At 37.4% G+C, this 13,087-nt stretch overlaps 1 protein-coding gene across 1 annotated transcript; it reads right to left on the bottom strand.

Moving 5' to 3' along the window:
- Nucleotides 1-3,084: 3,084 nt before the first annotated feature.
- LOC122546615 (WD repeat and HMG-box DNA-binding protein 1-like) lies at nt 3,085-11,969 on the bottom strand. The gene is made up of 6 exons (XM_043685292.1): nt 11,882-11,969; nt 11,413-11,513; nt 10,942-11,115; nt 9,944-10,068; nt 9,492-9,630; nt 3,085-4,737 (listed from the first exon to the last, which is right to left on the bottom strand). Exons 3-6 carry the CDS (start codon nt 11,044-11,046, stop codon nt 4,522-4,524), a joined length of 585 nt encoding a protein of 194 aa, XP_043541227.1. The 5' UTR covers nt 11,047-11,115; nt 11,413-11,513; nt 11,882-11,969; the 3' UTR covers nt 3,085-4,521.
- Between the last annotated feature and the right edge of the window lie 1,118 nt (nt 11,970-13,087).

The raw sequence follows: 13,087 nt of genomic DNA, 5'->3' as shown, positions 1-13,087 counted from the left end.
ACAACAACGAGCACCCAAGCTACAAATCTTCTCACAAACTTAGATAATAAGTCACTTGTGACAATTCATATAATTTAAGTAACTCATTTTGAGGGATCCAAGATTTTAAATCCAGAGTATTTAATTAGTTGGTGTAAAAATATAGATTTCCCTCTTTGCAGTTTTATGTTTCTATCTTAACTATTTACCATGTCACTTATCTCAGCATCATCACCAGATTTGAGTCTGTGAATTGACATTGCATCATCCAAGTCATTCATTAATTATAGTAATTAGTTCAATCCAGGAGTTTATACTTTACCCATCAGTCTCTTAAGTGAGATAATGAACTAGACATGGAAATCCATATTTATAAGATCTATAAATGCTCATTGCTCAATACTTCAGTCAGCTCTTCAAAAACTTTAATCAGGTTCTTTTTACCATGACCGTTTAGATCTAAATCTACTTCATCAATTGAAAGCCATAGCTATAGTACACATGCTAAGGAATTTGTTACATAAGCTACATGGCTTATGTAGCTGTCCAAGAAAAAAAAAGTATGAAGCAAAATAATAAGAAAATATGGCTGTATTGTTTATGTGTGCAAGTCAGCATTCTCATTGCTTCCAGATGGCTCAATAACAAATCACACCGAATCTTGGAGAAATGCAAACATAATTTGTCATTTATTTACAGGATATGCCACATTGAGCCAATGATGTCACAATGATGACAACTGTACATTTTTCACCATTGAACAAGACAATAAGCACAGTCTTTATATTTTCAAACTAATTCCATTATGGAGATGTCACAAGAAAACAAGCAAGAAAAAGTGACATGTATACATCCAGAACATGAGATGAGTAGATCAGTTCCCACTAACATCTAACTTTGGCCCTCCATGTGATCCAAAAATCTGATGAGGTTATTACAGACAACAGCATCGATTTTCCATCCAATTTTCCCAATTCCCATAAAGCAATAAATGACACAAATTAAAGCTGGATGAATACACAAAAGATATTACCTTCTCCCAAGTATTCACAATCAAAAACCATAAGCAAATGACTTCTCCAAATAGTTAATCAAATTGAAGTATATTGAAACACAGGGGATGGAAGTTCAATTGAAGTTGGTAGTTCCAGCAAGAGTCCTAACCAACTTAACATAAACATGTCCAGCTAAGATAGACCAACCAATAGGTGTGAACAGTAAAAATAACTGCATAAGTGAGAAGTAATTATCTTATTGTACATTGCTGTGGCCAGACCATATATCATATTCAGTTCTCCTCACTGAGGGGGTGAACTACTACTTCATCTACATTACAGCCACAAAAATCAGCCAAATGCCTCAAAATGCAAAATTTTCCTGTCCATAGAAAGCAGGGCACATTTAATTCGGCCAAATATAGCTCTATGAGCTGCTTAACCACAAGCAAAACAATAACGGGTACGATCAGATGTAATACCAAGTGGCATTTACTAATTAACCTGGTCTCTGATACAGTTTAGATGTTGCAAGGACCACTCTGTTCCACACCTCATGCAACCTTAGTTCAAACATAAAAGAGCTGATTTCCAGTGGTGAGGTGAGATGGAGTACCCTTGACATCAAGCCGCCATTTGTTAGAGTGTGACATCAAGGAGCCCTAGTAATATTTAAATCAATGGCTTATCAGAGGCAGGACGCTCCATTGGTTGGAGTCATACCTAGCATAAAGGAAGATGACTTTGGTTGCTGGAGAACAATCACAAAGCCTCACTACAGGGATTCCTCTGGGTCAAATACCTTACCTGTTTTAGCTGTGGCCTTCCCTTCATTGTACGAAACCCCAGGTGGAGATGTTCACTGATGATTGCACATTGTTCAGTTTCATTTCTCAGATAATGAAGCAGTTTATGCTCACATGTAACAAGACCTGGACAATTCATTTGTGGGCTACTAAATGGCAAGTAGCATTCATACCAAGCAAGCTGATGCACCTCCACTTTGGGTTCAATGACATTATTACTGGTAAATCCCCTACTATCTGCATTCTGGGTCAGTCATATAAATACAATAGCTAGGAAAGCAAGCCAGAACCTTGGAATTGTGACTCACTTTCTGCCTCATAAATCTTGTCCACCACAAACAAGGCACAAATCAGAATATAATGGAATAGTTTCCACTTATTTGTATGAAGTGCGGCTCCAATAACACTCAATGTCATCCAATACAATACAGCCTGCTTGACTCGCATCATATCCACCATCTTAAACATTCAATCCTTTCACCTCATGCAGGTGCAGTGTACATCAGTTACAACTAGACAGACAGGAACAATTCACCAAGGCTTCTTCACTAGCATCTTTCAAATGTGTGACCTCTGAAATCCAAAGTCAAACGCAAAGCCCTGAATTTAAGTTTTGTTTTGAAAAGTAAAAATGTTAGACAGAAATAAGTGCACAGGAACTTACAAAGAACATTTATAAATCTCAACTGTTATAATTGTTATTTTGTAGTGCCAGAAATTTGTTTGCATTCAATTTTGCCAAGTGAAGATTGGTGTGTTAAAGCTTCCCATATAAATATACATTATGCTCAGTTTTATCCAAAAATGTTGTGTAACAAAGCACTTACTTAATGCCTGTCACTGCCAATGACAAATGCAATGACAAAGCTCAGAACTCTGTTTTCATCTTTTATATGCATATTGGGCTCCAACTATTCTAACTTTAGGGGAGGCAATGACCTAGTGGTATTATCAGAAGACTATTAATCCAGAAACTCAGCGAATATTCTGAGGACCTACATTCAAATCCTTCCACGGCAGATGGTGGTATTTGAAGTCATTACAAAAGACATTGCAACTAAGAATCTAATGATGACCATGACGCCACTGGCGGTACAGTGGCTCAGTGGTTAGCACTGCTGCCTCACAGCGCCAGCGACCGGGTTCGATTCCAGCCACGGGCGACTGACTGTGTGGAGTTTGCACGTTCTCCCTGTGTCTGCGTGGGTTTCCTCCGGGTACTCCGGTTTCCTCCCACAGTCCAAAAGATGTGCAGGTGAATTGGCCATGATAAATTGCCCATAGTAATAGGTGCGTTAGTCAGGGGGAAATAAAGGGAAATGAGTCTGGGTGGGTTACTCTTCGGAGGGTCGGTGTGGACTTGTTGGGCCAAAGGGCTTGATTCGACACTGTAAGGACTCTATGAAAACTCAATGAAAAATGCCACTGTCAATTGTTGGCAAAATCCATCTGGCTCACTAATGCCCTTCTGGGCAGGAAATCTGCCACCCTCACCTGGACTGCATGTGACTCCAGACCCTTAGCATGCATTTTCAACTGTCCTCTGAAATGAACTGAGCCACTGTTCGTGCAGCTTGGTACAGGCAATAAATGCTGGCCAGCCAGCAATACCCATGTCTCATGAGTGAATAGAAAAACTCAAGCATTAAGGGATCTGTCTGCATACAGCTTTATTGTTTCATTATATGATGAAACTTGATGTGCTGAGACAAATAATATTTCTTGATTATTTAAAGATAACCTATTCCACCACAGTTATCATTTAATGTTAATTATTTTGTTACTTGTAGGGTTATCTATAATTTTTGAGGAAATTAAAGGTATCAATTTATAAATCTAAAGAAAACCATAAGTCAAGACAAAATGATGGAGAACCAAAATAATGATTCAGGTCCAAACTGAACCTTTGCTATCTTTCTACTTTTCAGTCTGATACGTTTTCATTTTAACACACTGTACTACTCTTGAAACCTTATAAGAAATCAATGAGGAATACAAATACTGTACCGAAAGAGATCCAGTTTAATTCCTATAAAAAAACACATTTAAAATTCAAACTTAAAAAAAAACTTGTGCTGAACGAAAGCTAATATCTTGCCATAAGTATACATTGACATATAATTATAAAACACTGAAATCTGTGAAGATTTTGACCTACATTTCTTTGCAAGTGGATGAATAACTGGAAATAACGAAACTAATTAATTGCAAGTGCCAAGGGCAGCAGGTGTTTCAAAATTATATTCCACTGAATTCATAATTTATCCGTACATCCCCATTAAAGTCTCCAGAGTTCACCTTATTACAATTCACTACTGTTAAACTTCTCAGGTTATGATTTACAACAAAGAAAATGTATTTCAAAAATGTTGTCTTGGTGCACATTAATTTGATTTATCGATATTGCCATTCTATCCACGACCTGTGCTTCCACTCTCCACTATACACCATTGCAGTAAATACTACAGATAACACAACCAGCTACTAGGCCTTGGTCAATCACACCTAAAATAGAGAGTTGTCATTTAAAAAAAACGTTTTTGTTCTACTCAAGATCATTTTTAGCTGAACTAGAAAAATCACTGTACAGGATGAACACAATGGCCAAATTGCATCCTTAATGTGAACTTTAAAAAAATATACAGTCTTGTTTTGTCTAAACTATATAACTATTGACAAATCAATAAATGTGGTAGAAATACTGAAATGTTCAAACTGTGGTCAAGTAATATGCAGCAATGCTACTCCTTTTTGAAGGCAAAGGCAGCCAATCTTGAATTAGTGGATACATGCTGTTGTTTCTGTTTTTTTGCCAAGCTTCCAGGTGCTTCAGAGTTTTCATCTTTGCTTTCCAGGTTATCTTCATGAAGCTCTTCCACACGCTTGCGTTTTTGAGCATCCTCTGCATCAGGCATATTGTCAATGCTTCCGCTTCTTTTAGCTTTCTCCGTCCAGGTCTGGAAATAACATCACCAGAAGAATAATTTAAATCTGCACTGCTAGGTGGCCAAGCAGTTTGGTCATCATTCAACACTATACTGAAGCCAATCAAAAGAGCTTCCACTCTACTTAAAAGGGCCATATGCAATTTAACTTCATGCATAAGGGTTACAAACTATGCAGCCATTCCTGGTTACACTAGGACAAATGATAGGCAAGACTGAAAGGCATTAAAATACATCCAATTAGTGGGGTTGCACTCAAAGTCCTAAGACATTCTCCTCCCTACATGTTGGACCAGGCAGCAGGAAAGATTAGGGATATACATTTGACCAAAAAAATTGTGTCGGAGGAGACAGACGTAGCCTGTCACATAAGCTGGAGGCCTAGGTTGGAGTAAATATGATATAGGTAAAAATTTAAACTAATTGTGAGGAATGGGTTGGAATGGAGTGAGGGGCATCCAAAAAGTTTTTAAAAAAGAGGAAAACCAATAAGATATATTATGGATATCTTTGTGTTTTAGATAAGAATTCTGTCATCAAATTCATGTATTGTAAGAAAACACTCTAAATGCACAAATTCTGCTAAATGTCATATCGCAGCTATTGCATATTCTACAAGAGTAACACTGGGAGCAAAATATCCCAGTCAATAAAAAACATCAACATCGAGAGGATATGGGGAAGACATACACTAACTATAGAAGCAAGGGATCTTAGTGAAAGTATTATATGTAGGGTAAAAGAATAGCGAAGGATGCATGGCTTTAATAGGAATTATTTACACACCTCATGATAATAATGTTGAGCTGGTGGGGTGAAGGAATTATCACTAAGACAAGCAGGCAAAAACCAGAACAAGTGAACAAATAGAGTACTGAATTTTGGTTTGTGACTTCTCCATCTGTCATTCAAAACCAAGCCTTTAAATTAAAAACCTTGAGGCGAAATCAATTAATCCCAATAAAATTCAGCAGAACCGTTATGGAGTAAAACTACAGACAAAAAGAGGAAGCAACTGACTAAGTATGGACTTAGGGGGTTCTGGTAACACTGACATAAATGGGAATTGGGGGCAAACTTCCACTAGCATAAAAAGGACAAACTACAAAGGCTGTGATTTTTAGAGTCCAATCATTTCGACCTCAGGACATGCTTACAGGAATTCCTTAGTTAAAAATCACAACACCAGATTATAGTCCAACAGGTTTATTTGAAAGCACTGGCTTTTGGAGCGCTGCTCCTTCATCAGGTGATTGTTGAGAATAAGATCGTAAGACAGAATTTATAGCAAAAGTTTACAGTGTGATGTAACTGAAATTATATATTGAAAAAGACTTGGATTGTTTCTTTCATCTGTAAATCGCAAAACTTTTTTAAAAAATTTACATTCTCAAGTGCACTTTAACAATAGGTGCCATGTCGGCCCAGATAAGGTATTGAAGATGTGAGGTGCCCTGTGTGAGACTGTCTGTGCCACAATGGTCAGACTGATTCTAATCTAAAGAACAGATTTACAGAATCTTACATAGATTCATGCAGTTTTTGAGCAAAGTAAAATGTAATTCTGCAAGTACAAATTCACCCCACAAACTTATATGTGTGTGTGGTGGTGGGGGGGGGCAAGGGGAGAACACCACAGAACAATCAACAGACAGGAATGTTCCCCTCCAGTCAGAGGGCACTTCAGCGGTCCGGGTCACTTGACCTCAGACCTTTGGGTGACCATCCTCGAAGGTAGACTTCGGGACAGGCAACAACGAGAAGTGGCCGAGCAGAGGCTGATAACTAAGTTCAGTACCCATGGGATGGCCTCAACCGGGACCTTGGGTTCGTGTCACACTACAGGTGACCTCATTGCACCACACACACACCTCTCATACACACCCTGTCACAGACTTAAATCCCTTTACGCTCACACACATAATAAATCTATGTGACTATAACCTTGTGTTGTGTGATTTTTAACTTTGTACACTCAAGTCCAACACCGGCACCTCCAAATTAGGTATTCCTTAGGATAGTGTCCGAGGCTCAAACATCATTTGTTTCATCAATGATCTTCCTTTGTCCTTAAGGTCACAAATGGTGACACTCGCTATGACTACAGCAACTCAAGTATCAAAGCGGTCTTTATCCACACCCAGCAAAACCAGGACAATATTTAGATTAGATTAGATTAGAATCCCTACAGAGTGGAAACAGGCCCTCAGGCCCAAAAAGTCCACACTGATCCTGCAAAGAACAACCCATCCTCCTCTGACTAATGCACCCAACACAATGGCTTACAAGCGTCAAGTAATATTCGTGCCACAAAATGCCAGACCACAGCCATCAAGAGAGAAGAGACAAGGAAGAACCACTTATTGACATTCAGTGGCAATTCAACATTGAATTCCTGATCAGAAAGTTAACTGGATGAGCCAGGCAAATAAAGTGACTGTTAGAGCCATTTGGAAACTGGGAATTCTGTGATAAGTGACTCACTTCATCTCTTTCCAAAGACAATCCACCACCTACAAAGCACAAGTGAAGAGTGTGATGGAATACTTTCCACTTGCCTACAACTCCGAAACACTCAAGAGGCTTAAAACCATCCAGGACACAACAGCCTATTTGATCAGCACCTCACCTATCACCTTCAACATTCATTCCATACCACTGGCACACAGTGATGCAGACACTTGTTAAAGCTCCTTTAACAGTACTTTCAAAAACACAACCTTTATCAACCAGAAGAACAAGGGCTTCAGATGGCACCTGGAACTGTGGGAACAGATTCAAAATCAGCCATAGCTCATGAGGAGCTGTACGCATCTCTGTTCACTGCAATGCTGCAGATAAATATTTGTTTTAATATTAGTTTAACAAATGGAGAAAATAACATTTTTTTTTTCTCCATATGACATGAACATGACCAGCAAGCCCAGCGTTTGTGTCCATCTCAAATGAGTTAGGAATCAACCATTTTGCTGTGGGTCTGCAGTCACATGTAGGCCAGACCAGATCAGGATGGCAGATTTCCATCCCTAAAAGGACATTAATGAACCAGATGGATGTTTCAAACAGTCGACAATGGGTTCATGGTCATCATTAGACTCTTACTTCCAGATTTTATGGAATTCAAATTACAGCATCTGCCATAGCAGGATTTGAACCTGGGGCCCCAGAACATTACCTGGGTCTCTGGATTAACACTCTAGCGATAATACCACGAGGCCATTGCCTCCTCCCTTCGACATTTAAGTCAAGATACTTTTTATTGAATTCAAATTCCACCATCTGCCATCCAGGATTTGAACCCGCATCCCCAGACCTTGGCCGAGTTTCTGGATTAATAATCGCACGATAATATCACCTGTTGATGCCTGTTGCTAAATGCTCTTGGAAAAGTTTCACTTCTTGAACCACAGCAATCCCTGAGTTGCAAGTACATCCACAACACTATTCGGGAGGGAGTCCCAGGTTTTTGACTTGGTGACATTGAGGCAAAATTTACAATTTCCTTATCTATGGTTCTATCCCAAGACCCGATAGAACAAGTATGTCTCTGTCATACTTGTCCAAATATTCTGCATAATTAAAGAGAAAATTTTAAAGGGGTGCCCTTGCAACTACAGTATAAAACTTACATTCTACATTTTCCTTTATGCTTTTCCTTCGTATAAACGTTTTGAGTCATATTCAGTTCTTTGGCAGAAAAAAATCACTAGGTTTAATTGCAGAATTTCTGCAAATGTTGAATGACTAATTTATTTTTTTTCTTTTTCAGCTAGCTGATTCCCAAAAACTAAAAACAAAACAGCTGCACTGAAAATGTCATTACTCCATTATCAGAAGCAAAATAAAATCAAATATGAAACATCCAGTTGGCTGGTCCCCCTCGACCTCTGACTCAGCTTCAATTGGAATTCCTCGTCCACTACTTTAAGATTTCACCTCAGATTAATTTCAAATTCAAAGCACAAACGCTGCAGTGAAATTTCATATTTTACTCTCCAATGTTGTCTTCCAATTAAGTAAACCTAAACAGATGTGTTTCTGCACCTGTCAATCCTGCTTAAATAACAGGTCATCAGATCACAAAGAAACAAAATCAATACTACTAAATTTACGTAGATATGATTCCTCAGCAACAGCCACTTCAAATCTATTCAGTTGTACTTTGTTTTGTAGTCTATGAGCAGTACAATCAAAATCAAGTAGCGCTGGTGCTGACACAGTTTCCAATTTGATTTCTGCTAGACTTCCCAGTATTGATGAAAATAAATCTCAGCAGTGCACGTACCTTAAAATACCTATATAGATTTGTTTTTATTATCAATTTAACATTATTGAAACCTGTAGATTTTTAAAATTAGATATTCATGATAAATGTGGGATTGTTGTTATGCACCAGTTTTACTGCATGGATCTGCTCAGATTCAAATATCTATTCAATATATTAAACAAGTATTTGTAGAATAGGTGCATTCTCTTACATTATACCCAACCAATGCAAAGGAGTAATCCAAAGTAACTGAATGGAAAATCTATATAACTACAACAGTAGGATGTGTTAAAGGTATGACTACAAATATTTTACCAAGCATCTACTTTCATTTGAAAGCAAATGAAATAGGTTGACTGGTTAATTATTATTATTATTTGAAGAAATCAAATGCTTGCAAATTAAGCAATTAGTAAAATCAGACAGAAGTTATCAATCAAAAAACAAAAACTAAAATATTAAAAAGGCTAAAAACTATTCCAGGCCTGAATTTTCATACCTTCCTCTCCTCAGATGACAGAACACGGAATCTGTTCATGCCTTCCTTAATTATTTCTTCTTCTGATAAACCTGGACTTTCAGCAACAATATCCTCTCGACTTTCTTCCAACCAAAGTTGGAAACCTGTCTTCTTAGGCCTTTTTACAAAGAAAAAACATTATTGTTGTATTATAACAGCTAATGTTTACTAATCACATTAAATTGTTAGAAATTCTAATACAATACTGATTTTGGAGATAATAGGTTTAAGCTTCAAAGTAGAATCTGTATGGTGACTAACTGGAAACACATTGAATCTTGTAATCACTATTTTCCAACAAACAAGTCAGTAAATAACACTTTCTTGAAAGAAACTCTGCGATGGTTTCTGACACAAATTGCTAGATTTCCGGTAGCATTAAAGATTATCTAAAGTGCACATCCATTGTGTATAATTTTAAAAGCACTCACTTCTTGTTTTCTGTGTTGTTGTTGTCAGGGATGATTGATTGTACAGAAGGAGCCTCAATTGCTTTTTCTTCCACAGTTTTACTGCTGAATTTAGAGTTGGCTGGCTGGAACAGTGTAGCTTGGATCTTTGAAAAGAAAATAGGTAAAATAAGATGCCAAACTGAAGATTAACAGCCTGAATATTGTAACAGAAATTGTGGTTTTTTTGTCAGGCAGTTCATCAGTTTTGGAGTGACTGCAGAAGAGCGTAGGACTTGCTCAATCCTTACACAAATTAATTATAGAAATCATGAACTCTAATGTAATTATCACCACATGGGAGTTTTAAAAGGTCAAGTTTTTTTTTATTTCTACATCTTATCTTGCAATGCAAGTGTTGCAAAACACCCAAACCTGTTTTTAAAAAGAACTAGCTTTGTGAACAAATGCTTACAAAAAAAATGTTTGATATTTTAAAAATGGTTAGGTAATATATCTGGAGTTAAATAAAAAAGGTAGCACACAGGACTTACTTTTTTCCTTTCATGACTCTTGATATTGATATACAAATTTTAAATATTCTCCCATAAATTGTAATTGAGTACTTGTTCCACAAGCTTTTACAAATGTCTGACATCAAAGGTATTTTCACATTTGAGCAGAGGCAGCTAGTTAAAGGCTGCATAAGCAGTTAAATGGATAAGGCTGCATACTCAGTTAGATCATAATGCAATGTCTACATGTAATTTTCCAAAGAGATGCTGAAGATTGTTGGGGTTTTACAGGATGTGATAACTCCCAACAGGGCTACAGAGAACAGCAGTAGGAATATGTCAACGACCACTTGGGCAGTGAACAACCAATACATCACAAAACAGAAGACAAATCGGGATTTTTTGGCCTGCACAGCTCAATCCCATACTAGGTTTTACACCCAACTGGTACAACAATCATGCACTTAAAAAACAAAACAACGTAGTTCCTGATTCTAATAAAGCAAATTCTGAAAATGCTTGTACCTGTTTGGCTTTTGGTTTTGAGACCAGAGGTTTCAGAAGCAGTGATTTCTCACTACTTGCAGATTGGCTGTTGTTACTTGATGCTTTCTTATTAATTTTTGCCATGCTATCTAGAATATTGGTGTTACGCGCATGATTTCCAACCAATGCAGGGGATATTCCACCAGATGTTACCTGAAAAGGAAAAAACATCTTGGCTGAGCAAATAAAATGCCATATTAACGTTTACAAAAGTAAAGGCTCAGGGATGTCAGAAATTTGAAATGAAAACAGAAAATCCTGGAATTCTCAGATTTGGTAGCTTCTGTGGAGAGAGAAACAGGGTTAGGTTTTGAGGTCTATGTCTTTTCACAAAAACAGAGGAAAGGCGAGGACAGAAATGTCAATTCTGTTCTTCTTTCCACAGAAGCTACCAAACCTGCTGATTTTATTACTGCTAGACAGATTAAAACAAAGCATAGTGGAACTTACATATAAAGTGGTAAGACAACACCTGAACAGAGCTCGTAATGTGTTTCTTGTGCAGCATTTTGTTAATCCAGAGTAAGAATAATTAATTCGTGGAGAGCTGGCTTCAATGGGGTAAGAACAGAAACAAAAACTGTAGGTGAACAATGGCTACATTCAGGGGAAGACATGGTTTGGGTACATACAAAGTACACACCCTCAAAATGGAAAAGCAGGATAAACAGATTTAGAGCTTCCTGGATAAAAAAGGAGATACAAATAAAGGTAAGTGTACTTTTGACAATTCTTAGGGAGAGAGTATAACTAAGAACCAAGAGGTTCCAGAGGAGAGTTGAAAAAGCATATTTGAAAAGTAAAATGGCATTATGAGAAAAGACAGGCATCCAACACAAAAGGGAGCCACAAAGAGTTCTATACGAACATTAAAAGCAAAAGGCATGGCTTAAGAGTTAAACGAATAATTTGGATCCACCTTTGCCAAGTAAACAGATGCTGCCTCTTGGTGACAAGAGGAAGTCACTAAAAGGGCTCAAAATTAACCAGGAGGAAGTACTGCAATGTGCAATAAGGGAAGTTTAATAAATGATCTGAGTAAAAAACCCGCTTAGTTAACGGTGATTATAATATGGTAGAATTTAACTTTTAGTTCGTGTGAGAGAAACTTGGGCGGGAAGAAAAGATGGTTAAGAAACAATAGCAGTTCATGGTTCACAGCAAAGCTCTATTCCAGTGAAGAACAAGGACTGTAGGAAGGAGATAAATCGATCACAGTTAACCAGTAAGTTAAGGATGTTATCAAATTGAAAGGAAAAAACACAATGGGACAAAGATTAGTGGTAAAACAGAGTTTGGAAAAGTTTTAATATCCAATAAAAGATTACAAAAGATGATGGAGAAAATAAACTATATCAGCGACCTTGCAAATAACATAAAAATGGACAAGAGCTTCCTTAGGTATATATAAAAAGCAAAAAAAAAAAGTGGTCACAGTGAACATAAACCCCTTATTGAATGCAGCTAGGGAAATAATAATGGACAGCCAGGAAATAGTGGAATAAAGGTTTTGCATCTTTACAGTAAAGGACAGGAATAGAAATCCAAAAGTACTAAATAATCAAGTGCTAAAGCAGCCAGGGAAAAAAATACAATAACAAACCACTAGAGAAGAAACAGTAGGAAAACTAATGGGCTAAAGGCCAACAAGTTCCCTAAACCCAAAGGTTTGCAACCTAGGATTTTAAAAGGAAGCAGCTCAGAGATAATGGATGCACAGAATCCCTAGATTCTGGGAAATCACCAGCGGAGTGGAAAGTTGCATTAGACATCCTTCAAGAGGGAAGGAGCCAAAACAGGTAACTATAGGTCTGTTGACATCTGTTGTTGGGAAAGCAAAACAATTTATTATAAAGAATACAAAATAAAGCATGCAGAAGTACCTAATCAAGCAGAGCTTCATGAAGGTGAAATCAAGTGTGTCAAATGTATTAACAAGGTGAATAGATAAAATGGAACCAGTAGATTTATCGTATTTGGGGATTGCCAAAAGACATCTGATAAGGGACTGTACATAAGGCTACTTAATAAGACAAGATGTCACTGTGTTTGGAGTAGTATAAGTAGTGATAGACAATTGGCTACCTAACAGGAGTAGAAAATGTGTTGCTGGAAAAGCGCAGCA

Source organism: Chiloscyllium plagiosum, unplaced genomic scaffold (assembly GCF_004010195.1).
Source record: "Chiloscyllium plagiosum isolate BGI_BamShark_2017 unplaced genomic scaffold, ASM401019v2 scaf_62603, whole genome shotgun sequence".
In the NCBI taxonomy this organism is placed as follows: Eukaryota; Metazoa; Chordata; class Chondrichthyes; order Orectolobiformes; family Hemiscylliidae; genus Chiloscyllium; species Chiloscyllium plagiosum.
Note: the sequence above shows the minus strand (reverse complement) of the source record. Positions and strands in the feature narration are given on the sequence as shown.

Excerpts from the sequence above, each read along its gene's own strand:
- LOC122546615 (XM_043685292.1), bottom strand. The coding sequence starts at position 11,046 with ATGGCAAAAATTAATAAGAAAGCATCAAGTAACAACAGCCAATCTGCA. Across the intron at positions 10,069-10,941 it reads CAAAACCAAAAGCCAAACAG|ATCCAAGCTACACTGTTCCA; the intron begins GTACAAGCATTT and ends TTCTTTTCAAAG. Across the intron at positions 9,631-9,943 it reads AACAACACAGAAAACAAGAA|GCCTAAGAAGACAGGTTTCC; the intron begins GTGAGTGCTTTT and ends CTTTGTAAAAAG.